Source organism: Rissa tridactyla, chromosome 7 (genome assembly GCF_028500815.1).
Source record: "Rissa tridactyla isolate bRisTri1 chromosome 7, bRisTri1.patW.cur.20221130, whole genome shotgun sequence".
Lineage (NCBI taxonomy): Eukaryota > Metazoa > Chordata > Aves > Charadriiformes > Laridae > Rissa > Rissa tridactyla.
In genome coordinates this window covers 19,498,864-19,526,581 of record NC_071472.1, presented here as the reverse complement: position 1 = coordinate 19,526,581, position 27,718 = coordinate 19,498,864, and the positions used below count along the sequence as shown (strand labels likewise).

The window sequence follows — 27,718 nt, the reverse complement described above, 5'->3', positions numbered from 1 at the left end:
ATCTTTATTGCAAGAAAACAGAGTAACAAAATGAATCATGAGGATGTAGACACTTCTTATGTAATAGCCATCTGGTTGTGTAGTACTAAGTTATTGTTTTATATCTTCATACCAAGATGAAGATACCATCGTAGAAGGTAGCGTTATTGTAGCATGTCAATACCGTGGGCTAAATCAAACCCTCTATCAGCCCCACGTAGTGAACGTGTTTAAAAGTGTCTGCTTTATCATCATCATCTTTCTCTCTGTAAGTGTCCACAGAGTGATACAGACTTTCTGAGAGAAATGGTTTATTTCTGTGACAATATGAATGGGAATAGGTCACCCTGGAACTGGAGGAACTGCTGCAGAAATACTGCTGGGACTTGTAAGGACTACTAAACAATAAGATGCCAAGTTAAATAATACAGCATGGAAAATGAGACAGAAAACAGCAAGTGTGCCAGTAAGGCAGAAGGAGGAGGATTAACTGTGCATAGCTGTGATAGTCTGCCATGTAGCTACCAGGATTTCTGAAAATCTGCAGCATCTCTGGCCTCTGTGTCTCTGTCCTTAATCAGTCAGTGGCCTCCGTCATAGTATTTAAGTGATGACCCCAGAGGGGTGGCGATTCTTTAGTCTTTTCTTAAACCTTGCAAAACCCTTTGTAAGTTCGTTGTGTTTTGTCTGTCACACAAAAATGTGAGGAGGGTTTCAGAGGTAATTCAGACTGTAAGAGACATGAATTCTGGCAAAATTTATTTTCTTAATATTAAAATAATTCTTTTGCAGTTGTGGAGACATTCCTATACAGCTTCATATCACATCTATGATTTCAGTAGCAGGTCAGTAATTTTTGCACACAAGACATAGTTTTAACATTGTCTTGCAAGGAAATGGCATTTCACTGATTTATCTTAGCTGTGTTTTATTTTTGTTTTTCCAGTTCTATCTTAGATGACGGACTACTACCTAATGATACACAATATATATCCTGGTCACCTGTTGGTCACAAACTGGTTAGTAAAAATAAGTGAAACTTTTATATAAAGAGTTGTTTTTGTACACGTGGCATGTAAGATCACATTGTACGTACCCTTGAGGTGTGGGGACTTTCCTGCTACTTGATAAGTAGCTGAACTAGTTTCCGAATTGGCTACTGTTGCTGGAAAGACTCCAAAATCCCTCTGTGTGTTCTGTTTCATTCTTTAATGAAAAAGCATTCCTGAAAGTAGTAGTGACCCCAGTAGTCATATAATGCACAAGTGCACAGGAACTTTATGTTTTTACAGTTGCAGACAGTAGTTCATCCCTTTCAAAGGCAGCAGCATTACGTTGTCTACTTACTCATCACTGTGATTTTTATCTCCTAATTATGTCATAAGCAATGAAGTGTTCATGGATGCGTGTAACAGGGATTAGAGGATCAAAATCTCTCTTGTACTCTCTCCCACTGTCCTTTTCTTCCCCCTCTCCTCCTCAGTCCATGGCAATCATGACAGCCACGGTGTTCGCAAGGGCTTGTGTATTCCCTATGGTGCGCGTTGGGTCTGACTAAAGATCTATCACAGGAGAATGTGGTGTTTATTTATTCTTATTGTTTGTATATAGCAATTCTAGAGCTCAGCCACAGAAGCAGAGGATGTTGAAAAGAGCTTTCTGCATCTCAGAGCGAAGCTTTGGAATAGAACGGAGTTGTTCAGTTGTTGGAGAGGAAAAACAGGGGTGAGCAGAGAGGCAGGCAGGTGCCAAAAACTAGAGGAGTTCTGAGCACTACTGAAGAAATGCACCATCTTTGCAGATCTATTAGCAATGCTGAGACCCCCATCTATGTTTTACCAAAGTACTGGTAGTTTTCTTTGAAAGACAAATTATGGAAAAACAACTCCTAATGAAGGAAAATAAGCTTGTGCCTCAACAGAAAATGAATAGCAAGGTTTTAAAAACTTGATACATTAATCATGTCATTTATCATGGTTGATTGTTTTTTGCATCTAGGCCTGAAGTTCGGTTGCTACCCGTGATTTGTATTAGTAATTCAACTTTGTTAAGTATCAATGATGTTTGATGAAATGCAACTTTGAAAGACAGTTTTTGTCATCTGATGTAAAAGTAAATTTCCTGCTAGTTGTGGCAAAGGAAGGAAGTAGGGTTTACTCTTTACAGTAATTGTAATCACAGCAATGTTTTGCAGGCATTTGTTTGGCAGAATAATGTTTATATAAAAGCTTCACCAACAGCAAGTCCTGTGCGAATCACTGAAAATGGAGAAGAAAATAAAATTTTCAATGGAATACCAGATTGGGTTTATGAAGGTAACTATTTCAAGCATATTTTACTTTGCATTATGATATAAAAACTTTGGTTTATTGTAGTTATTTTATTATAACTGTTATCTCATTTCCTATTGAAAAGGTAAAAATAATCGAAGTCTGGATTTTAACAGAAGCATGCATCCTTACCCAAGCTTAATACCTGGCTAGTGTGAGGATCTAAGAATGGAAATGAGTTCACCTAACTTGCAGCGTGTCACTGGAGATCGTAGTGTGTGAATTAGCTTCTTATGGTAGATTATTAGCATTATCTAATGTCTCATTTCAGAACCCCCACAAACAGTCTGGACTTTGGTATCTGAACTTCAACTAAAAAAAAAAAATCCTATTAAAAACTAATGAGAACAGTACCTAGGATAGAAGAGCCAACTTATCAATTATAACTTAAATGCATTTGCATCTCTTGCAGAGGAAATGTTTGGCACCCATTCTGCTCTCTGGTGGTCTCCAAATGGCGATTTTGTGGCATATGCAGCATTTGATGATACACAAGTTCCCGTTATAGAGTATTCCTTTTATTCTGAGGACACCTTGCAGTATCCAAAGACCATTAGAATCCCATATCCCAAGGTCTGTGTTATTTATTAAACATGGTTGTTCTGCAGTTTCATTAAAAGAGTAGTCTCATTTAATCAGTTTCTGCTAATGAAAATATTGTCTGTCTCTCCTCAACAGCTTGCTGTGATTACTCTTTCTGAAGTCAACAGCATCTGGCAATGTTAAAGTATTTTATTATCTCCAGGGGAAAGCAAAAAGAAAAAAAAAAAAAAAAAGAAAAAAGTATGATTTAAGGTTTTGTTGTTTCACCAAAAGATTTTGAGGTAGCAAGTAGATGTTGAGAAAGAAAAGCTTTTAGGGAATTGAAGTTGGTACAAAGCATTTGGCAGATGTACATTGTGATAGGGTTGTATGTGGTATTGATACCAGAATCTTCTTCAACTAATGTAGCATTTTTAGTTGTTGGATGCTTCCTATATTGGGATGAAGGGGAGGAATCTGCTCATGGAGTTTCTTTGCCCACGCCAAAGCTCTTTCATTTTTATCTGTGAGAGTGAAGCCTTCAGTGCATGCAGCTGCTTCTCCTGCCCCCTCCTCTCCACATGACATTGTGCTCACTTCTCATGACACAGTAGCACTGGACTAAGTGGTGTGAGAGTCAGACTCCAATACGCCCCAAACAGGTTCTTTCGAATACTCCACATGTGGAGGGTTTAATGTTTAATACAGGAATTACCTGTGTTGAAGTTATTTGACATTACACGTGATTTTGATTTAGCAGAGCGATGCGGCGTGCGCTTAAGATACAATACAGGTATGAATTAGCCTTAGGGTGAAACAGTTGCATTATACCGCTGAATTGCAATACAAACATGGTTGTCGTTGCTGGTCTCTATAATACGCTCACCACCACAATACTGGGCATCCCCATTGCCGGGAAGGTACACATGGGTTGAAACCATCCCAAGCACGTTGTTTTCTTCAGTTCTTTTTGTTCATTGTTTGTTTTTTATACTCTGTGTTGGGCTGAGGCACCTACTTATCCCCCCACGCTGGTCTGGCCAGCTCAGGAAGATATTTTCACTCTTTTGATTAACTGGGGTAGGAGAGCTGATGCAGCCAGCTGATTGCTCAACAGATACAGCTGATTGTCTGGTGTAAAAGCCACCCTCTGGTCCTCTTTGTGCCAAGTTCACCTTTCTCTGCAGAAGCCGTGGTCACTCACTGCACTTGCCAGAGCTTCAGGAGCACATGGCCTTTGCCTGTCTCCTTGGAGCCTCTCCCAGAGAGAGGGTCACTGATGCTGATGGTGGGCCGCTGGGCTCACTGGCAGCTGCAGGGACTCTGCCCTGAGCCTGGCGCCTGTGGAGGGATGTAGGTGTGGAATGAACTGCCAATGTAAATTGTACCTTTTATTACAAACCCCTTTTGTTTGGAATATTGCTGACTTCTGGAGGTGGGTCAGCTACAGCTACCTAACCGTTACAATGAGGACTTGGCTAGTTAACTTCTAGAGCAGCTGTTACCGACACAGTTATATTGCTGTCAGTACCCAGGAGCTCTACATTAAAAATAGTGGGGTACATGCTGCAGTTACAGCTTTGGTGGTATAGGCAGCAATTACATGACCACTTAATGTAAGGTATCAGTTTCAATGAAGGACTTTTCTGTCTGGTAGCGATGGATTTGATTCACTGTTAGATACTGTATATGGTGTGTGGGATGAGATATGTTCAAGTGCCGCTTTGGGTACAGCAAGCCCTGTGTAGTTACGAATGTTTCTAAATGCAGTAGTCTTTCTTATCTAGAAATACATAACTAACACTTTCATATAAAAAAATTACAAAGGATAATTTATGTATCGATCTTAAGAACTGCATTTAGGAGCTTGCCTCTTCACATGTTTGAAGTTGGCTGGTTCTACCTGACCCTAGTAATTTCTTCGTTTATAGTTTCAAACACTTCCTTCACCAAGAATATTCTCTCTTCAAAAGTACAATGAAGAAATTTATTTTTAGGCGGGAGCTACAAATCCCACTGTGCGGTTCTTTATTGTGGATACCAGATCGCTTCCTGTTGTCCGCTCTGCTGAAATTTCTCCACCTGCAGAAATAGGATCAGGGTAAGAAATTTTGCTTAAATATTTGCTTCTTTTGGTGGGAGAGGAGGAGCTTTGATGTGTGGCCACCCTGTATTCAGTGTGTATGGCAGTTTTTTCCCAGTCATGCGGCTCTGGTAGCAACAAGATTTACCAGAGAAAATCTGCACAGAGATTATCCTCCTAGTGATTATATATAGATGGCATATTCCATGTATGTTATATTCAGAATGTGACAAGTTCTTGGCTCATCACATTCAGTGGAGTCTAACTATGGTGAAGTCATTTCACAGTACAACTTTAATATGAGCAAGTTTTGGTATAATCAAATTATAATATATGTATTCCAATTCACTGGGGGGAAAAAAACAAAACAAAACCTTAATGGTAAGTGAAGATTTGATTTCATTGGAAGCAGACTCCTTGCTAAGGCAAGGTATCATGGTTGTCTTCAGATTTATACTTAAAATGTTTGTTTTCTTTGGAAACGTGGTGAAAACCAGCACCTCTCACAGTAAATGGAAAATTGTATTTCTCAAAATGCCACTGGAAATGCACAACATGATATAAATGTATTTTGTAAAGAGCAGCTAAATTGATTTAAAATGCATGCACACAGAATTCGGTATCCCAGATCTTGGGTTTTGTTTTTTTCTTTTTAACAGTATTGTGGAATTTTTTTAGAGGTTTGCACTTACAAACATGATGGGTAGGGAAGCACAGGTTATGCTGATAAACTTCGGGGGCGGGGGGAAGAGGTCTGTTAGCTAGAGCATAAAACCAGCATTTTGTACATGGTGGCCAAAAATCTATAGCTGGAATATCAGTGCTATTCCGTTTCAGTCCTCACCACACTAACATCTCTGTGTGAACTGAGATACGCAAGTTTTTATGAATTTGTTGTTGTTTATCCTTTCTCTACAGTAACACTGCCGTAGCTAGATGTTATATAGGTGGTTTTCTCCAGAATTTCAATGCCTCAGAATTATAAATGCTTTATGTTTTGGTCAGTTCTGGTTAAGATCTCTGCTGTCGTAGAGTTATGTTTTATTTTTTGTTAACGCCTAATGAAAGCTGAACAACGCTGCTGTGTGACCTGGGGAGAATAACCATCGTCTCCCTTCCAGCCTTGTACCCATCTGGCTAACACAGGCCTGAGTTATATGAACTTAATCCATTTTTAAACGAATGTAACACTCTCTAAATCAGGCTTAATACAAAGATAAATCAGGTCTTGAATGATGAGTGCAAGGATTGAAACTTACTCTTTCTCCCAACGGCTGATCCAAATAATGGTTAAACCTCAACATGTGCGTCCTGCAGATGTTGAGGTGGCCAGAACAAGTCTTGGGGAATTTCGCAAGAGCAAAAGTACATGAGCAGGAAAAGGCAAGTGATGTACAACGTTGCTGTCGGGTAGTTTTGCTCCTGGAAGGACAAAGTAATGAATATTTGCACAATATGTGTATTTATACCACCGTATGACAGGAAAGGTTAACTTCTGTGGTGGAAAATTCTATTTTTGCTTCCTTGGAGCTAAATTCTGAGTGAAACTAAGTTTGAATTGGTGGCGTACTTCACCCCACTCGCCTGGATGGTGATTTCGAGGGGCAGTGCCCTGGTTGCGGGTTGCAACGCTCTCCAGAGCTTGCTGTATGCGCAGCAGTTGTACCCCCGCGTTTGAAGGGGACACGGAACACTTTTGTTTCAGAAGGAAACTTCTATTATTTGTCAAGGAAAGCTGCCAAAATCTGGCATGGCAGTGCTTTACCACATAAGATGGTAGATGAAACCTGACACATTTTCCATGAATGACCAGCATGAAATCCACACAGTGTTTAAACACCACTTTTAGCATCATGGGTACAGGGGACTCCTGTTGGCTAACAGGAGATGAAGGAAGTGGATGCTTCTTGTCTGCAATGATCTGTCCTAAAAATAAAGTAATTTTCCAAGTAGAGAGCTCCAGACAGTGATTGCAGGAATATCCTTTTACAGCAGCAAATGAGGAAGGGCAATGCAAAACTATACTGGAGTTAATTGCAGCTTAGTTAAAATTTCACAGGTTGTTGAAAACTGAAGGTGTATTCCTAGTCTCTATAAGAACTATAAAATATTTACTATGTTATAATAATAGCATAATAATTAACTTCTTTTTTGTTTTTTCCTTGTACCGTCCATCTTGTCTAATGGACGATTTATAGTCTCCAGAATTGTTAACTTCTCCCACTATGAAGGAACAAAAACTGTGGGGCTAATTCCACTTTTACAAAACACAGGAAACTACTATTATAGGTACATGCAGAACGGTAGTTTCATTGTTTTTCAAAACAAGTTCCTGCAGAGTCCTTCTATAATATTATTGGTCTGAAATAACTGTTTGAAGCCAGTGAGAGTAGCAATTAAATGACCTACCAACTTCCCAGGCAAATATGAATGTGAAAGTAGACCTTTTTTAAACATGATTTCTAAACTGCAATCTAGAAATAAACCTGAAAGTGGTCAGTAACCAGTTGGCATATATTTTGAATCCATCCACACTAATTGTAGTTTTTAATTTTTCTCCCCCCCGCCCCCCTCCCTCAATGATCACAAAGATATTCACTCTCATCATAAAACTTCCCACACATTTTTGTTAACTAACTTTGGGGGGAAAAAGGGAACGTGAACTTGGAACTAAGTCAAATGTGCAAATTCTGGTTAAAAATGTATGCTTGCCTTGGAGGGGAGGTTTGTTTTATTTTAGTTCATAAGGCTTCCAGGAGATAGAAATCTAAAATAAGAAAAGACAAGTACATCTAACAGATCATAATGGTAAACAAAACCACTAAAATTTAATTTATGTGGTGCGTTTTTAAAATTAATATACAGGAATATTCATGAAAAGGATATTTTTTTCAGATACCCCAGTTCTTCACATCAACTAGTTGGTATTCTGAAGATGAAAGTAAAATATTCAAATAGTAGTTCTTGTTCTTGGTACGATCTCTCCCTCCATTCTAACTAATGGATATAAATACTAAATTGGACAAAGATATATATCACTCAGAAAGTGCTTACAAGCAACCAACTGCATACAGATAAGGGTAGAACTCTAAAATATAAGGTCCAACTTGATATTCAGAAGAATTTCCTCTAGATGCACACGGTACAAGACTTCCGAACAGTCTGGAGTAGCTATTATTTTATGCATTAGAGGATAGTGATCTGGCTGTTAGAATTTAATTGCAGTCTTTCTGGAAGCGGGTACATACAAACTATCTAATTCTTTATTGTGTGAATGAAAATAACCAAGGCATCTACTAGCAGCAAAAACAATTGGCAAAAAATGGAGCAATTAGGTTTGCATCATTGTTTATTGTTGAAGAGTAGATTGAAATGAAAATAGCCAGATGAGTCTCATTCAGTGAATTGCTGAATGCTATTGTATAGTATGTTATTACAGAGAGGATTTTGAATGTCTAATGTTATTGCTTTTTTCAGGGATCATTATTTAAGTGTTGTAACGTGGGTGACAGATGAAAGGATCTGTCTGCAATGGCTCAGAAGAATTCAGAATTTTTCAGTCCTCACAGTCTGTGACTTTGAAAATGCTACTGGAAATTGGTCATGTCCACGGGTAAGAAAAATGAGACGGGAGAGTTACAGTGCTTGATAAATGAGACTAGAAAGGAGTAGAGTTTCTCTGTATTTGTTTATCTTTGTAGAAACATAACCTGATGTAAAATAAACATAATTGTTGTGGGATTGTTTGTTTTTTCTCTCTTAGGAAAAACAGTTTACGGAAGAAAGTACAACTGGCTGGATTGGCAGAGTGAGTGTTCAATTTCTAAAACTGCCACATGCTAAATAACACTGATAATTAAGAACATTTCATGGGAGCTTCGTGCCGGTTGCAGTGCCTCTTGTGCCCGGGTCTGATCCATTCACTTGTTGCAGTATACACATATAGGAAAAAATGGTCTCAAGTGGAGGCGCCGTGCCACCCCGCTCCTGCTTTTAGGCTTTTGTGGGTCTGGGGTTCTGACCTCCCAGGCTGGGCTGGCAGTGCAGCACGGGCTGGAGCTGTAACTGCATCCTCTGTGACCCGGGCACCGTGCTCAGCTTGCCAAAAAGCAGAGTGCTCCTGCCAGGCTCCTTTTTAATTCTGACCTACCGCTTTGGTAGCAGTAGGTGGGGGAGTGCAGGAGCGGGGATTCAGAATTCCCTTTGTTCTGGGGGAGTTGTCAGCTGTGCTGGTTTGGCAGCTCTCCAGCATTCCTGCCACCTCCAGCATGATCTAGGGGATAAAATGTATTAAGAAGTGTATCCTATAACCTTTGAATTGTGTTGGAGGAAAGGCATAGAGGACAAAAGTCATTTTTAGCCTTTCGGGCTGCAGCAGACCATTCCAGGTTCTCCTTGGGGTTTTATTTATTTATTTATCCCCGCCCCACCCTCCCCCCCAAAAAAAGATCCATTGGAAAGAACTAGGGACTAGGTGCATACAACTGACCAGATTAAAATTTTCATACACTTCTGCCAAACCAGTCACTACTGTCTGGATGGTGCTTTCCAAGCTGCCTCTCAGTCCTTTTGTACATGGTAGAGAGTAGGCACCTAATGAACTACACAGAAGATCTGGGGGAAGCGAAGCAGAGATGCAAAAGTTCAGACTTGGAGGGAGAAATGAGTTTCAGAGCTTTTGATGAGAACACAGAGTACACTTTCCACTCCCGCATTTTCCACACACTGATTATGCTTTAGTCACTAATTCACTTTTGAAGTCAAAAATGAAAGTTTAAAGAAATGCAAAGAGGGAGGCAACAGCAGGGATGAAATCATCCGCAGTATGAAGATGAGAGATCAACCCACCTGCTGTCAAATTTGATATGGAAAGGAAGGCCTTAACGCTGACACATTTTGCTTCTCTGCAGCAAAGGCTTCACAATTAGACAATGTGATGATCAAGCTGCAGACTTTGTAAACAGTTGTGCAAAATGAGAGGGCAAAATGCGAGTCTGTGCCATTAAACTAGGTTGTTGGTTTTTTGTTTCTTTTAAAGAGACAACCCACATCCTGGGAGCTGTTGGAAGAAAAAGATAATCTCGCTGTATGATTCTTGGGTTTGAGAAGGGAGTGGAAAGTAGGGAGGACTGAAGAGGGGATAGGAAAGGTATATTTATTCCTTCTGATCTACTTAGGGATGATAAAATGACACTTCACTGATAAAGGATATTTTTGTGTATGTATGAGATGTGTATATATACACATATGTATATACAATTCATAAGTGTATATACAAACTTAAGTAAACTATATATGTGTGTAAAATATAGACATATAGTTCTCTCTTTGTATATGTCTATAGTGTTTTTTTCTCTTTTTCAAAAATAGAGATGAAACTATACTTAATCTTAAGAATGCTCAGAACAGCCTGCGTTACTGCATAAGGCTTCCAGGTCATGAGCTAAGTTAGAGCTTGCCAGTTGAGGTGAAGGAAAGTCACACTTTGAAAAAGCAAGACTGCAATAAGGGAGAAGCTAGCAAAATATTTGCCAGGTTATTTTTTGCAAAAATATTGCTAGGGAAGAAGGAGAGATTATCTGGAGCACATGGGTTAGGAAGACTCAAGTTCTGTCATTGCATATTGAGTGACCGGAGGCGAGTCGCTTCATCTTTCTGTTTCACTTTCCATTTCAAAAATGGGTATGACATCTCAGAGGTAGTTGCATTGTGTCAATTGGCTAATTAACGTTTAGATGTTTTGGACACTTAGCGCAGATACAACTTTTATTTCATTGGGCTCAATTTCACTCCTCTGTTTTTCTCTCTGCTGTGTGGAGCACATCCAAATGACAGTCAGTAGAAGGAATCCATTCATTTCTGTCACTTGCAATTGATAAATGGATAGTTGCTTCATGAATATATCATTCCAGTTTGGGTTCTCTGGCATTCTGTAATCACCTACTTACTAGCAAAATTTCCTCCTGCAAAGCAGCTTGTTTTCTCTGAATAAAGGGGGGACATTTTTTACTGTCAAGCTAAAAAGAAAAATTAGAAGTTCAAAAATACATGTTTGGAAATGTTCATGAAAAACCTGTATTTGCAATGTTTACGTTGCTGTACATTACAGCTGCATGTTGGCATTGGACAGAATGCAACAGTGACTTTAAAGGTAGATGTACATATTGTTTCCTAAAATGGTAGGAAACTAGCAACACCTGTAGGACTTCAAATGCAAGGGGGATAGGAGGGGACGTGGATCATTACTAGGGATAATGCTCAGGAAATTCTACTGCTTAAGGAGCAAGAAAATATTTGAAGTGTGTTTACCTTTAGGGTAATGGCTACAGCTTCTACCTACTAAGTCAGTAGGCAAAATTTTAGCGATATGTTCAGTGATGCGTTGTTTTAAGTGTTGAAACTCCTGGTCAGAGATAGCAAAACCTAAATTTATCATTTTGCGTTTGGAGTTTTGTTGTTTGCTTTAATAGACATCTTTCTGGTGTTCAAGTTTCAGCCATCTGTCCCTCGCTTTGCACCCGACAATGCTACCTACTACAAAGTCTTCAGCAATGCAGACGGTTACAAGCACATCCATCGCATAAACGGCTCACAGGTGAGTGACAAGGTGCGGGACTGCTGACTCGTATTTCTCCTGGTGATCCAGGACCTTCACCTTCTACTTTTTGCCTTGCCTTTTCCCACCCCTCCAGGGTCCAGTGCCTATTACTGCAGGAAAATGGGAAGTAATCAGCATAGAAGCTGTAACCAATAACTTCTTGTAAGTATTGTAATTAAGCTCTTGATTCTTATCAGGAGGGCTTGTAACAAGGCTCTAAACAAGCAGGGAGGGAGGACAGGGAGGTGGCTTCGCTCAGCTCATCAAAAGTCTGGTCTAAACGTGTAAGATAAACCTTTTAATATTGTAATGTACTGTAAATATTTTGCCAAAACCAGTATGTTTTGCTTTTATAGATACTACATTAGTAATGAAAATGGTGGAAGGCCAGGAGGAAGAAATCTTTATAAGTAAGAATTTTTTTCTGCAGTATGAGTAAAATACTTGTTAATGAAAAAGAAACTTTAAGAAAAAGCATTGCAAAATAAAAGATTAGGATGTTCATAGTCTAACGTGGGATCCCGTATAGGATGTTTAATGAAAATCAGTGTAGGAGTATAAACTGTAAAAATAACAAAAATATTTTTCTGTAAATTTACTTAATAAAGGGAAATTGTGAAAAGAAACAAGCAATCCTCAAGCAACAAACCCTTAAAAAAAAAAACCCTCATGCTTTTTTTTGCTAAGATTGTAGTTCCAGTGTTAATTTAACTCAGAAGTTTAAAGTCAATTTTCTCTAATCTTTAAATCAGTAATGACTTTAATTCTGAATTTTAACATATTTCATTCAGTCATCTTATTTAAAACACATACACTTGTTTAGCATAGCTTAAAAGAAAAAAAAAGGTCCTTCATCTCTGAAATGACGCTCGTCTACTTTGCAGAGTGCTCTTGGAAAGCAGTCCAGATTCTACTAAATGTGTTAGCTGTGATCTGAATCAAGAAAGATGCCAGTATTATTCTGTGTCCTTCAGCAAAGACGCACAGTATTATCAGCTAGATTGTCTTGGTGAGTATATCCGGAATTAATTGACATAAACGTGACTCACTGATTAGTTGGGTGGGGAAGTTCACTTCGTCAAGATCTTGATAAGCACTGTGTAACAATGATATATGTTGATATCGTTGGATAAATGCATTGGCAGTGGAAAAACATACTCCCTCGTAAGCTCAAAAGCACCTTGACAAATTTGATAGTTCTATCTGTCGGTGGACCTGAAAGAGGTGCAAAACACTCCTGTCCGCTCTGCATCTCCTCATGAGCTGCGTGGGGAGCTCTGTCTGTAGAAGGAAATGGGAGGCTCTGGGAGCAAGATGAGCAACAAGCTGGGTAAAGAGAGGTGCTCTATGTGTGCGAATAAAATTAAGATAGGTAGTGCTATTCAAAAAATAATCCAATGAATATAATCCTAAATGAAGCAATGGGACGGTGGTCTGTCTCTGACGTGCAGGTGCTTGTGCTAGATCATACAAGAGATAAGTTAATCAAAGGGTGGTAAAAGTAAAATCTTCTCTAAAATTTCCTTAAATTGAAATGTATGCTTTTTTTTAAGATGACGAGATCTTGCTTGATCTGTGGGCAAGAAGGACAGACAGCAGAGAGGGAATTGTTCTGTCAGGTTGTAAAAATGGTTGTTAGAAGACGACTGCCGTGGTCTCCGTGACAAGGCTTGCTGATTTCCAAACTGTGGTCTACAACGGATGGGTAGACTTTGCAAAAGAGTGCGAGTTTAATTCTCCAGTACCTCACAACCATATGGTTGGCCTGTGAGACAGTCTGAATGTTTTACGGGATCTCGTGGCTTGAGTTTGGGCCCTACTAACTTAAAATCCAGCTTGTGCAGACTGGAGGGAAAAGAGTTCCGAGCTTTTATGATTCATCCACTTCCAATTACTTCACGAGGGTTGTGTTTTGAGACAGCATGCAAGCGTGAAGGTTTCGTGCTCTCTTAACAGGTCCTGGCCTGCCTGTATCTACTCTGCACAGAAGCAGCGATGATGGAGGTATGGCATTCTCTTAACGTATAATTTGTGCTGAGCCAGAAAACTGCAAATTTATTTTAATTTTGTTCTCATTGCTTAGTATAATAATTAAAATGTCACTTATAAGGAGTAAATTTAATTTCAGATAATTGCTCTAGTATAGTTAACCAGAAGAATAAATTATATAGCTTGGCATACATTCATTCATAGTTTATTTAGTATCGTTTTACATTGTGCTAGAAAACAGTGACTAATGTATGACATATTTACTGGATAATTGTTCAGTTTTTATGAAATTGCATTTAGATGAAAAATGGGGAAAACAGCTTTCTGGTTACTAAATTACTGAATGAAAACTACATCATAAACATTGAATCTGAGACAGAAACCAAAAACTGCAGTAAACTAAGACTGCAATGTAGGTTGCTATCATCTCAGATTGAATTTTTAAAGTAGTGCATAATTAAAGAGCAATGCATTTGAAAATAATGTATTTAATCTTTGACTCTTACTAACTCTGTTACTTAGTCCTCAGATACTTGGAAAATAATACTGAACTGGAAAATTCATTGAAAGATATTCAGATGCCGTCAAAAAAAATTGAAACCATTAGAGTAGGTGGATACAGTAAGTTCAAAAACACGTTTTACCTTTCTATGTCCCTTTCACCGAGTGCTTCAAGGTCTTCTGATGAAAAGTATGGCAGAAAAGATGGGTGTAGTGGGGATTATTGCAGTTATTCAGAACTTAAAGGCAAGACAAGAATTATTATTTTTTTTTTACATCCCCAAACATTATTTTTTACTCTGAAATCCCAAAATATTCATTTCTGAAATATGTTTTTTTCCCTAGTGTGGTATCTTCTTGTTTTCATGATGAAGTGGCTTAACCCTTTTTTCCTTGATAATTACCTGAAAAACAGAAGTCCCTAACACTACATTAAATAAATAAGAGTAGTGGGGAGGGGGCACAAAGCTCATAGGAATTGTTGAATTTAAATTAAATTGTAAATTCAAATAGGTCTTAATTTACAGGTACAAGTCACTTTGGTTTGTGTTAGCAGGTTGGGATAGTGGAGGAGAAGTTCAGTTATTATCAAAAAATGAACACAGAATCTAAATGGAAAAGCTTGCAAAATCCCTTAGGCTACAGTTCAACAAGATCACTTTGGACTTTGCGTAGGGGAATATTTGGATTGAATAGTCACCTTCTTAAAAGCACGTTCACGCTCCAAGACTACATAAACCTCTGAATACAGAGTATAACAAAATGCTAGAAAACGAAGTGTTAATGCTTTGCTAGTGGTGCTCCCCTGGTTTGTGGGTGTGCTCCTAGGCCCAGGTACGTCAGACAGACCGGCGGTGGCAGCCCTGGTATCCGAACTCTTCTTGCTCCAGCCTTTGCTACCAGCTTTTCTCTTCATGACAAACTTTCTCTTGATAAAATGAATGAATATTCTTAATGGAATTATATTTTACAAACTGTATTGAGTTCTGTCAGTCACTGTTAACTGTTCTTTTTGATGCCTCCCTCCTTTCGCTGTTACCTTATTGATATAATAACTTTCTTTATCTTTGTGTTTTCTGTCTGTTATTTCTGTCACGTTTTTACTAGGGCTAAAGATGAAATCTTCCAGGCAAGATGGAGGTTTAAAGATGTTCTTCGTGCTATCAGTTGTATATTCATCTTTTTATTCCTCTTTGTTCTTACTCCTTCATCTCTTCAGGGTAAAAGCTTGTGGGTAAGGGGAATCTATTTTTACTGTCACAAATAGGAGAAATAAATCCATTTATGTAGTCCTAATTCAGGTTCCAAGTGTGCTTACAAAATCCGCGTATGTTATCAAACAAGAAATCTGCTCCCGTGACTATAGAGTACACAAAAAATTAAAATTCTTATTTTCGTGTGTTCCATTTCGATTGTTAATTTTTTGTGTTTGTTTTAATGTTATGCATATATCTGGAGAAATTTCTGTAAGACTTGCGCTCTGGCTATTACTGCAGTGCAGTCCACCAGCGTTGCTTCAGGCTTCCTTTGCAGCATCAGTTCTTTTAAAATTTGTGAGCAAGCGATCGAGCCCATCGGTTTGCAAAACCCGCCGGTGTGCCTTTAAAGCGTTCAGCTAACTCGCAGTCAGCTTGGGTGGAAAGAGTAACACTGATGGAACTGGAATGAATGTTGCTTGAGAAATAATAGATGTTTGGGTGTTCCTGGGGTGCTTTACAAACTGTCATGCAAAGCCTGTCTGGCAGGTGCAAAATATTTAAAATTTCTTTTTAGTCCTGGGAGAGAAATTTGAGTAGAGAAACATTTTTGACCTAGTGTGAGCTTTACCACTGTGGAGACTTACCAAGTTTTACATGTAAGCTTATAATGTAGGATAATGCAACAAGACAGCATGTTGAGTCCCCCAATTTTATTATTATTGTAGAAATACCAGTTCCAGACTTTCTGCTAACTTAGCTGTAAAACATTTAAAAAAAAATAATTAGATCAGCTAGGAACTTCTACCCATATATATTAGGACAGTTCAGATGAAACTACCTTTTAATTTTTCAGGGGTGACTCAGATATGCTCTTGTATGAATTGCAATGCATGCCAAAATATCTCGCTGGAAAACTAACCTAAGTCAAACTCTCTTCACTTGTAGACCTGTGGTATCAAATGATATTGCCGCCCCATTTCGATTCATCAAAGAAGTACCCTCTGCTCCTTGATGTGTAAGTCTTCAAGTTGCATGGCAGTGTCGTGTTAATAATCACTTTCATCTACTTCAAATGTGTTTAATAAGATCGGGGAACACAAAACTGGCGCGTTTTCTAATTACTTCTTGAAGTAGTTTTAAGAAGGAATGAAAAAAAATGAGGTGTATCCCCATTCGTGATAGATTCCTGTACCATAAGATGATGTAATGCTTAACAAGCACGTATTCTGCTGGTGGCAGTGAGGCAGATACATTCTGTATCTGACTTAAAAGCCAGGACGAAGCGTCAGCTTACCTCCTTCTCTGCTCTTAGAGTTGATTAGGAATCACGTTCAATGAAATTGCGTTCCAGAATGAAACCTTGAATAAGCCGTGTATCCTAAAGCTGAAGTAGTGAGCGTGACGTTGTGTTTTGTTGGGGGTATTTGGGCGTCAGCAGGTGTTGGCAGACTGCATCCTGTGGTCAGGATTGCATTTGCTGTTTTTTCATAAATTCAAGACCATGAGCACATGCTATTTGGTCCGTTCTTCCTCAGGTACTTCTGTTTATGCTGGTATGTTTTCTTCTCACTGGAAATTACTGACATTTAGCTATTCGTTAAAATAGTAATGTTAACGTTTTCTTCTTTTTATGAAAAGCTGACTCCAGAAGGAAACTAGCTGTTAATTGTTAGATACATCTTTATATAATGTAATTCCGCAGCACTGTAACACTTTTTGACAAGACTATTGAACATTTTAATGAGCAGTCAGTGCTCTTTGCTTATTAAGACTTATTTTGGTTTTGATTCTATTTTATGGACTTACCTGGGCCTTTGTCAGGATTACCTCTGCTTCATCGTGATCTTGATACCAGAAGTTCCTTCAGAAGTGTACAGAAACAAAGCCGGATAGAGAGAATTCCTAATATTTTTTTCTTTACTTTTGAAAGTTGGAAAAATGGGTTAGAGAGCCATGGTTTGGATTTCTGATAAGCTGCTTAAAGTCCAAATAATGAAAGTTTCTCATTAGAGCAGAAAGCAATAAAACAAATAAAATCCAGCCTGCTTTCTTGATTAACAGTTGATGTTTTTAAAAAAGCATATTGCTTTTAGTGTCCAGGCAAAGCAGCAGCTGGAGTTAGTCAGTGACGCTTTTCTTGTTTGCTCAGTTTAATTTAAAAGTTCACCCTTCTTTAGTTGCTGAAAATTGTCGGCAATAATTGTATTTCAAATGCTTGATGCGAGAATGCCTGAATTCTGTGACACGTTTCACCCAGGTATGCAGGACCCTGTAGTCAGAAAGTAGATTTTACCTTCCGGATCAGCTGGGCTACTTACCTTGCAAGCACCGAGCAGATCATTGTGGCCAGCTTCGACGGCAGAGGAAGTGGATACCAAGGGGATGAAATTATGCACGCAATAAACCGAAGGCTGGGAACGTATGAGGTGGAAGATCAGATAGAAGCAGCCAGGTGAGCTACAGTGAAATGGTCGAGGCCTGCTCCTTCTTTTCTGTGCTTATTGTGTGTGTGGGGGGGGAAATATGGAGGGTTTGAATGGTCATCTTGAATTTACTGGCAAAAACATAACTAAATTCTGCATTAATTTTGTATGCTGAAGTGTGTCATTTATGGGCCAGCCATCATTTTATGCTTAAAGAGAGAGAAGGTTAATGCTGTACTACAGGGTTGCCATATCTCTGGTTTTAGAGAGGCGATAGCTGTCACGTTGGTAGAAGAGCATGCTACCAAGGAACTTGGAGCTGAAGTTTTACTCCAAGCTCTTGCAAGTTCCTGTTGTGACAGAGTTTCTTATCTGAACTGCTCAGCCTTTATATCATAGTCTTCATCACTTGGTTCATGGTTGTAGAACCTCACTAAACCAAATGATGTCAATATGAATCTCTCAAAATCACAAATAAGTGATCTTACAGGGTTTACTTTCTTGGATTTTAAAATGTTAATGAGTTTAAACAAATAGCATTTGAGAATCTTTTTTTTTTTTTTTTAACCTTGACTGGATTTACAGGTGTCAGCCTGTCCTTTACTGCTGCAATTTGAGTGTTGCTCCTCTTCTTTTTTTAAAAAAAAAAAAAAAAAAAAAGCCGAGGCGGGTGGTGAAATCTCATGAAGTCCAACCTCATAAAGTACAAATGTCAGTGAGTGTGGTTTGAGGGCTTTTACAGAGAATCCAGGTTTTGGTTTTTCACATGCACAGATGTTTTTCTGAATTTCTTAAAGACACACGTGCCTGAAGTGTTGTCTGTTTTCATATGCAGACCCTGTGATGAAGTGGGAAATGCTTATTTGTACAATAGAAAGAGGCAGACGTGATGGAAAATAGACACGTCTGTATCGTGGCAGATACCTGCCGTCCATTAAGCTTTTAATTATTCTGTTTGCTTTCAGGAAATTTTCTGAAATGGGCTTTGTTGATAAGAACAGAATAGCTATTTGGGGTTGGGTAAGTACTCAAATAAGTTTGGCTAGCTTATTTTTTAATGGTAACAGTTGGGTTGGTTGTGCTGCTGGGTGTGTGAGGTGCTGGAGTGTTTAGTGTGAGGCACCTCTGGGGTCTCGGCACAGGCCAGTAACTGAACTGATGAAGTGCATCTTGCAAGCACCTGTATACATCATCCCTTTGCAGGCATTCAGGGGCCCTTGAAACAGGAATTAGGACTACTAGAGGGATTAAAAACAGTTTAAAGGGATACTGCCAAGTTCCTGTGTACAAGACGAACCAATATTTTTAAAAAAAAATCCCAGTGTATATTCACTAGTGTCTCTTCATGTTAGTTTGATGACTTTAATTTTTTAAAAAAGATGTAAAATTACATGTGAACCAGCTGCATGGCATGGTTGTCGTGCCTTTACTAGCAGCCTGAGAATATCTAAATCTGCTATATTGTTGTGCTTCGCTGTGTTTTATTTCAGCAGTATGTCCAACCAGAGGCCAGATTTCTCTGACTTTAAAACCTGTCATGGTAGAGGGGAGGGTTTAATAGCATTTACAGCCCCCCTCAGCTGCAAGGCTAGGTGTGTAGGTGGCGTTAGTGGTATCTATTTGATTCCAACTGAACACTTCTGTGTCCCAGGCTGCTGTTTCACTGATGCTTCTGGTGTCACAGGGAGTATTCTTGCACGCTCTGTTTAAGCATACTGTGCTTAAGTATATGCAGGATTGCACGCAGGATCTTGAATTAAATTGCGAGCTGAAATTTAGTCACTGTTGGTGACAGGCACCAGTGAATCATTTGCTTGGTGGCAAGATGATGACTGTGCCTTTAGTAGCTTTTCTTGTGGGGGTAAACATCTCTGTGTTGTACAAAGTCAAGTGTAGTAACTTTAGTGGGAGGGAAATTCTTTCTGCAGAAATGGAGAACTTGATGCATTCCCATCCTGCTCCTCATGAGCCTTGGGATGAACAGCTGCAGAGCAGTCCTCTTTGGAGCTAGGCTGGGGTTGTGCATCCTGGATACTGAACCTGTGGGCAAACAGATTTTCTTTATGAGTTTTCAGATCGTCAGCTGCTCATTGTCAGCCTGTCACCTATGTACATTCATTTTGTTTGCCATAGGTTCGTCAGTAATATCTTTATGGTGGCCAGGGTAGGCAACGTATTTATACGTGGGTTTAATTACTAAGTACATGCATTATTTTGCTGATCTCATTGGGAGGACCTAAGTATTGAAGTTGGAGCAAACATTTAAGGGCTCTGAACTAAGATACAGTTCCGTGTGCCTGTAATCTGGTTTCAAGACAGGAGTGAGATCCAAAAATTGCTCTTCTTTTTGACTGTGGGTGGGCAGATTTTCCTAAATAACCCCTTCAAACTATAGTGAGGGCAGTCGTTTGGGCGGTTGCTGACATTGTTTAGGTATCTTGCTGCCTGGATGCTCAAGTGTGTCAGATATTTACTCATCTGCGTATCGAGATAGACCGCAAGTGAGTTTTCTGTGCATAGCGAGGAGTGTGTTGCTGCACAGTTCCTCCCACAGACTCAGCAGAAGATCCTTCGCTCCCCAGTCACAGTCTTGCTCCTGACGCTTTGGAGGAGAGTTAGCAAGTGAGCTGCCGTAGGCCTGCTCTGAGGGAGTTGTAAATTTTCGGATGCCCTGGTGCAGCTACTCATCAGGCGCGTTGTGGGCCCCAGCTCTGCTTCCACCCACGCCCCCAGCACGGAGAGGGACACAGCGGTTCAGCAGTGTCTTGTTTCCTGTCTTTCGCTGCTGCCTACGGAGCTGCCACACACTGTCATCCTCAGCTGAGTCACAGTTCAGCGGCGTTTGCCCCCTTTTCCCCGGCAAGTTCTCATTCATCGGCGCCGCAGCTGCCATGCGCTGTTTGATGCCTCTTTCCCCCACTGAGCAGGCTGGGTGAGATCTGACCCAAATTCAGAATGGAGTTCATTAATATGAAAAACGCTGAGCCTATAAATGTCTGATGAACCGTTTAGCAGATGGGCCCCATCCTTTTCTTTCCGACTAAAATAACAGCAATGTTTTCTTCTCAGTCTTATGGGGGATATGTGACCTCCATGGTGCTTGGCTCTGGAAGCGGCGTGTTCAAGTGTGGAATAGCGGTTGCCCCCGTGTCACGTTGGCAATATTATGGTATGTGATGGCTTCCTCGTTACAAGGATTCCCATATGTCTTGCGGTGCACATGCTGCAAAGTGTTGATTCATAGCGCGGAACTTTGAGTATCTACTAGATGCCATGTAAATGCCACTTGGTCTGTTTTTATGAACTCCTGGGTACTGCATTTCAGAATTAAACCAATGCCCTAAATCTTATTTCCCATTTTAAGAAGTCAGATCCGCAATTCCAGGTAATCTCTATAACTTTAATGAAGGCTAAATTATTGTCATATTTGTGGAATTACTGTAACGTGTCTGTATTTGCTTTCCAAAGCTGCCGTGTGTTCTGAGACCAGTATTGTGTGTCAGAAATCCATTGCTATTAGGCTTTGCTTTTTCAAAATGCTATTTCACTTACAAGAACAAACTGTGAGGCTTAACATCAAACTTGTGTTGCAATTTACTGTTGAAAAGTAACAGAACAGGATTTGAATTGTCTTTGTTTGTTGGTTTTTTTTTTTTTTTAGAGTGTAAAATTGTGATTTTTATAAATCTAATTAATCTTAAGAATAGCTCGATGTGAGGAAAACCTGAATAAGCGGACAAGTCTGTACGTGCTTCGAGCTTATAGTCTATAAGGTTGTAGTTGCATGAGGCTATAAATAGTTATAAGGGCCCTCCTCCTAGATTAACAAAAATTATATACAGTTAAAAATATAATATGTGCTGGTACAGTGTGACCACATTCTGACATTTTTCTGGTTTTGTTTGTCCAAAAGCACTCAAGAGAGAGCTTTTCCTGGCAAACCTCTGCTAAATAGGCATAATTTATCATTCTGCAACTAGCACAGAGGCTGTGTAATAGTGTATTATGTGCTCCGGCTAATTCAACAGATCAAATCATACTCCCAGGTCTTAGCAGTAGTCCATTGCGGATGTAGGGATGTTTTCATAATGTTTTGGACATGAATATTACAGTACGGCAGGAGATTTTTTTTTTTAATGAAGATCAGGATCTCTAAAATGCCACTTTTAGTTGATTAGCTAAAAGAGGGTTATCAAAAAAACCCCAACAAACCTGCATGACCATGCCGATGAGAAGTCAAATGGGCATTAGAATATGGCAACAGCCCATTCATTGGTATGGCTTAAAATGAAGCAGCAAATCTGCAAAAAAATGTAATATGATACCATGCTGAAAAATCTGTGGAAAATCAGAGATACTTAATTTTTACTATATATAACATAAAGCCAAGCTGAGTCCTAGCCCACTGCTACATTTGCATCTTATAATTTTTAGTAGTAAACATTTAGATAAAATGTTTAAGATTTTTTTCAAATGCTAGTCATTTACTGCAAGATTTTCAGTAATTTTTTTAGGATTACTGAAAGAATAACAATAAGGTAACACTGACACAAAGTACTTTATTAATATTCAGCATTCAGGTGTCCATGGCAACAAGAAGATTAAATATTCTGAATATTGATGGTTACCTACACGCCTCATTGTGGAAAGCCTGTTTTTATCTTTTTTTCTTTATTTCCACACACACCCTCCCCCCTCCCCCAGTTTCCAGTATGCATTCTTATTGTTTGTATCAGTGGGTAACATTTCTGCTAGACAGACTGGAAATTAAGTAGCAGATTCTGGATTTGTTGTTTGTTTGTTTGTTTTTTTAATTACAGATTCAATATACACGGAGCGATACATGGGCCTTCCTATAGCAAGTGATAATCTGAACAACTATAATGTAAGAAAGAAATCACGTTATTTCATTTTTTGAAGTGTGCTGTTTGTTTTCTAAACCACTCTCGTTTTCTTTATACAGCCTAGATCCTTCCCCATGGGAAGAAATAAGTTTGTTTCTTCTTTCCAGCTACAGCTGTTAGACTCGGCTTCCAGAGGCCGCCGTCTCATGCGTGTGGATTTGCGTGAGGCGGTTACTCCTTGCTGTATGGGGTGGGGTTTCTGTTGTTTGTTTGGTGTGTTTGGCTTTTTTGGGTTTTTTGCATTCAGCTCCATTTGGCTACTTTGCAGACTGCGAAACAAGCTGTAAAAACTGTTTTATTTTAATCACCAAGAAACAAATTTGTTTTAAAATTTAATATGCTCGTGGGCAAACTATGCTTTATCTTAAACAACATGTGCACCAAAACAAATGTACTCCAGTTCTTTCTGAAATGTAATTTTAAAACAAATGGGTATTGTGTGAACTTTCTTGCTTTAGGAATCTGCAAGTTTTTTCAGGGAAAGCAAAATCTCCCAAATATTAGGAAACTTTGACAGGTAGGCAAGTCTGTACCGTGACCGTATCAAACGTTACAGACCAACTGAGAGGCAGCAGTGTTGGGGCTGGAATTTTGTCCCCACTTCCACGAATGCAGGGTGGCCAAGGTTTGGTCTAAAATGACTAATGCTTGCCCAGAAGTGAGGAATTTCCAGGTGTTCTAATGGGAGAAAAATACCTGTAGATTTTTTTTGTCTTGATGAATTGTTTGACTTGCTCTACTGTGTGCCAACTGCTTTTTGTTGCCTCAAGGGCTTTCTGAAGTCACGGGTAGCTGGGAGTAGGGCACGGCAGCCCAAGCCTTCTGTGAGGTTTTGATATTTCAGATCTAGGTGGAAATACAGTGGCTACTGGAGAAGAACTGTGAGGGATGTGAGGGGTATTTTGTGCCCTGGTTAGTGGGATGTTTCACAGAGGTGTTCAGACATGGTGATGCTGGAACCCAACATGGGAGTTAGAGGCAAAGAGGTGAGGCATTCTCTGTGTTTGGGTTGGTAAATAGGCTATAAGACGGTTTCGCACTGTGTCTTGATGCATTAAAAAAATAAGGGCCATGGGGGGAAAAAAAGGGTTCATTGATTTAAAAGTATGGTAAAACATATAAATGCATACATATATGGACTGAAACGTCGGTTTTGACACATCACTACAGTAATCTAGTTTTGTCAACTGCTGTATCAGATGTTCTGGTCAAAACTGAGAACCACAGTAGTGACTGCTGGAAGACTTGGTGCTGCATCTGCCGCTTCTGACCACGAGCTGCTCCGGCCTGCGGGGGACTGACCAGCAGCCCGCAGCAGCCCGCCTGCCTCTCTCCAAATGGGTTTCTTTAAGGCAGCGGGAACAGTAGGAGGTCTGCGAGGTAGCAGTGTAAATAGAAGTTACTGTCGTCGTGCAGAACGAACGTTAACGCTCTGGGTGCACAAAGTCATTCACCAGCTTCACGGCACAGATGGCAACAGAGGACTGTTTAATCCTTTCAAGCCAGGAGTCGGATTTTCTTGGCATAGTATCCATTGCTGGCAATGGCCACGTTGAAACTGCCAGTACCAAAGAGCTAAAGGTTTCAAATGTGTTACTCAGAGGACTAATTGGGGAGAATGGTGGCTAGATGGAGGAGGGGTAATTGCACAGATCAGATTGTCACACTTCACTGCTGCTTCTAGAGATAGGAAAATGCAACTTAAGTCCTCATTAGTTGTTAAAACCCCCAAATAACGTATTACTTGGAATTTACTTCTCCATATAAACCTGGAGGGCTAGGGTAGCTGGAGAAATGAGTTGGTTGTTTTTCACATAGCATCAATGGAAGGGTTGTGGGATTTTGTTGTTGCTGAAGACCCTTACTGACTTCAGCCCAGCATGTTCCTGGCTGGCAGCCCCTTTGTTCCATGTCCTAGTAGCCAGCCTCCTGGCCCCTTGTCGCTGATGAGAGCTGTTTGCTGAACTGAATGTTTTTTAGCAAGTAAATGCAAAACATGTCCTGAAAGCTCTCCTAGCTGAAGCTGTTAAAGCATTTCTGAACTGCTAACTTGGTACCGTCAGGTTTGCGTGCTGCATCGTATATTCTCTATCCTACTGCATGCGCTATAAAGCTGGCTTGAAAAGGGAAAGGTTGCATAAACTCTGTACGCTAATTTAAACTCTGCCCTAATTTAAAAGAAATGAGACTGTGTACACACCTACTTAGAAAAGATGAGTGCTGCCAGGCACCTTTCTAATGCACAGAGTATTACTAATGACTGAAAATAGAGTTTCAAGAAACTAGTTGTGGTAACCCTACCTTTGCATTACTGTAACATTAGGTTTTACATTTATTGAAGGAAGAGAATCGGAGGTGTTAAATACTCTTTGTCAAGAGTCAAGTCTGAGGGATGACTCGCACTCCTTTAAGTGGGCTAATTAGGTGCGATGGGTGCCTTTTAAGGTAGTTGTGAACTATTAAAAATTAGAGCTTTGTTAAAGAAAGGAGCAAGCGTGGGTGGAGCTCCCAGTGTAATTGTGTCGGGATGGTAGGCTGAATGGGAGCGGAGCTGTCTGCCCAGCAGGAACTGACCCTGATGTCTAAGACTTGAGACTAAATCAGGGCAGAGCTGTAGAGGTCAGATGCAGTAGCCACGCAGAGCATACCGAAGAGACTGTTCAACTTGCGAGAAGACTATTTTGCAGTTCACTCTGAATTTGATATGCTTTTGGCAAGTGTTTGAAACAGTCATAGATTTGGCAAGATTTTTTTCTAGCAGATTTGAAATGTTCAGTCCTTAAGAACTGCTGCATCATTAGGTTATGCAAAACAGGGTACAATTTTGTAAATATGCCATCTTGTACTGATTTGACATTTGTTCTATTATCTGAGAATATGCTAAAGGGAGAGAGACCTTCAGTTTCAGCCAAACCTTAACTTGTTTGTGGAGTGCTGGTAAAATGTTGACTGCTGTGTGAGCTGTAGAAAAGCAGTTACGCTCAGCAGGGCCTAATTCTCAGTACTTGTACACGTTACCTTTTCCGAACCTTTGTCCCGGCAGTATCACTATGACACGGAAAGTGTAAATTAAGTTGTATGTGCTTGCTGTCCACTTGAGGTTTGTTCGGCTGATGTAGCTGTTGCTTTGTGCTGTAACTGTGCCTAACTTGAGATTGCTCCCTATCTCGCAACCTTCTTTTTTGGCAGAAGTACTGTGTCCTTAAAGTACGTTTTAGGGAAGGGACTCTTCATGTTGAGTATGTGTACAGCAAGTGAGACATCACTGGCAAGTGAGGAAAAAAACTGAGAAAGTATCTCTTCTGTGCGTTCCTTCTTACTGAAGTATTTTACAAATAGCTTTATTTTGTTTAGTGCTTGGAGGGGGGGAAAAATAGTGACATCCTTTTGCTAAAACTGCTTTTGGAAAGTCGAGTTTCTCAGAAGTGTAGCTCAAGTCAGGCTTCCACTTGCAGAAGGTTTGCTGTCCCTTAAACCAGCACCAACTTGCTGGAATAAAGCTTATAAAGGCAATCTATTAAGTTTCCCTCTGCAAATGAGGAGAATGATGCACTGAAAGGATGCTGCTTTGTTCTGTTTCTTAATTCTTCTTCTTTGTATCACTGGGCCATTACTTTCTGAATTGTTCTTTTGGTTTGCTGCCGTACTAGTGCTCCTCACCGAATCAAAGTCCTCTCTCCAGCTTTTGGTGCTCTCGTAACTATCGGTTCTTACTGCATGATACCAGCTCATTTCAATGGATAGTGTCATGCTTCCAGTGTGCATGGACTTCCATAGATTAGATGGGATTTCTGCTGCTCTGCAGCCTTTCCCTATCAAAAGAGGGCGATTGCAGTGTTCCAGGCTGGAGGGAGGTTTTGTTCTCTCTGCTGAACTTTGTTTTTAAATTTGGTTGAATAACTACAAAGAACTCATTTCACTTCTGAGGGTTGTGGTACGCTATTCCGCCATGACATAGGGAATTTAATATTTATGCTTGTTTTAAAGATTCATGAGTGTACAAGAGACATCAGGAAATTAGAACCCTTCTGTGTCTTGGTAATACAATGTATTTAACTTTGGGGAGGTACTAAATGCAAATCCCAGTGCAAGGATACAGCTTTAGTACAAGGTGGGGAAGGGAAAACAAGAAAACCCCAAACCACCACATTGTTTTGTTCTTAATGTTTACTGGTTTTTTTCCTTGCCATAATGGATTTTACACTGCTGTAATATAGAGAAAACTTCTGCAGGGATTCAGCCATTTTCAGCAGAGAACCCCTATATGTTGCTAATAGAAGAAAATTTAATTCAGTGTATTTCTGCTCCATTACGCTGGTTGTCTTACCAAGCCTAAAACATCTTGTCTCTTGTCCCTTTCCTTCTTCCCACTCTGATGGCAGAGCACTATTCTATTCCCTTTTCTTGCACAAATTAAAGATATTACCACATCCTTACTTTCCTCATTCTTCAGTATCTAGCAACATTAGCAAGTCAGGTGGTCAGTGTGTTCTAGGGAGTATATTACTGTGTTTTAAGTTTCCCCATTAATCTTAGTTGCCAATTTTTTTTTTTTCATCAACGTAGTGTGTTTCAATTCCCAAAATGTAGCTTGACTTCTATTCATAGATTTTTTTGCCTAGTGGGTTTTTCCTTCAGGCATTTCTCTATCATATTTGGGGGGGAACATTGTTTTAAACTTGTCAGCCATTTTTACTTGAGACTGATGAAATATTAGCTCTGTTGACTTATCTAAAGGTAAACTAGTGTACATTTTGGTGGGGAAGATAACGCATGTAGTCTTTGCAATATCTGCTCCTCGCTATCATAGGGTGCACTGTTGCCATGGCAACATTTTTTAACTTGTCTGCAGTTGCACAGGAAACCTATGGCAAGTGGTGTGCTGCAGGCTAACAACATGTTAGCAATGCATTAAATGTGTATCATCTCACTTGCAAAACTCTTCCCCTCTGGAATTGCCCGTTACTTTGCAGACATAACCCTTGGTAATAACTACAGGCCCCGGGGCACAACGGTTTGAGAGTGAGCCCAGTGCAGTTGGGTATGTGAACATGCCGCTTGGGGGTGTGGGGGGGGAGCAGGGGTTGTTGGTTTTATCTGAAGGACCCCAGACTGTGTCAACAGGAATCAAAGTCAGTTGGTAGCAAATCGTCTTCTAATAAATAGCACCTTTTTTCTTTTTTTTTCCTT

The 27,718-nt window shown here is 39.8% G+C and overlaps 1 protein-coding gene across 1 annotated transcript in view; it reads left to right on the top strand.

The window, feature by feature from the left end:
- The window catches only part of LOC128913099 (dipeptidyl peptidase 4-like), a 42,328-nt gene that overhangs the window by 10,825 nt on the left and 3,785 nt on the right, over nucleotides 1-27,718 (top strand). The window contains exons 6-23 of the mRNA XM_054210136.1: nucleotides 772-824; nucleotides 926-998; nucleotides 2,174-2,294; nucleotides 2,722-2,882; nucleotides 4,829-4,932; nucleotides 8,392-8,527; nucleotides 8,678-8,722; nucleotides 11,405-11,509; nucleotides 11,607-11,674; nucleotides 11,869-11,922; nucleotides 12,397-12,521; nucleotides 13,469-13,516; nucleotides 14,024-14,122; nucleotides 16,147-16,216; nucleotides 17,459-17,653; nucleotides 18,590-18,644; nucleotides 20,694-20,793; nucleotides 22,445-22,509. Of these exons, the coding sequence (XP_054066111.1) occupies nucleotides 772-824; nucleotides 926-998; nucleotides 2,174-2,294; nucleotides 2,722-2,882; nucleotides 4,829-4,932; nucleotides 8,392-8,527; nucleotides 8,678-8,722; nucleotides 11,405-11,509; nucleotides 11,607-11,674; nucleotides 11,869-11,922; nucleotides 12,397-12,521; nucleotides 13,469-13,516; nucleotides 14,024-14,122; nucleotides 16,147-16,216; nucleotides 17,459-17,653; nucleotides 18,590-18,644; nucleotides 20,694-20,793; nucleotides 22,445-22,509 (1,677 nt within the window). The remainder of the gene's footprint in view (nucleotides 1-771; nucleotides 825-925; nucleotides 999-2,173; nucleotides 2,295-2,721; nucleotides 2,883-4,828; nucleotides 4,933-8,391; nucleotides 8,528-8,677; nucleotides 8,723-11,404; nucleotides 11,510-11,606; nucleotides 11,675-11,868; nucleotides 11,923-12,396; nucleotides 12,522-13,468; nucleotides 13,517-14,023; nucleotides 14,123-16,146; nucleotides 16,217-17,458; nucleotides 17,654-18,589; nucleotides 18,645-20,693; nucleotides 20,794-22,444; nucleotides 22,510-27,718) is intronic.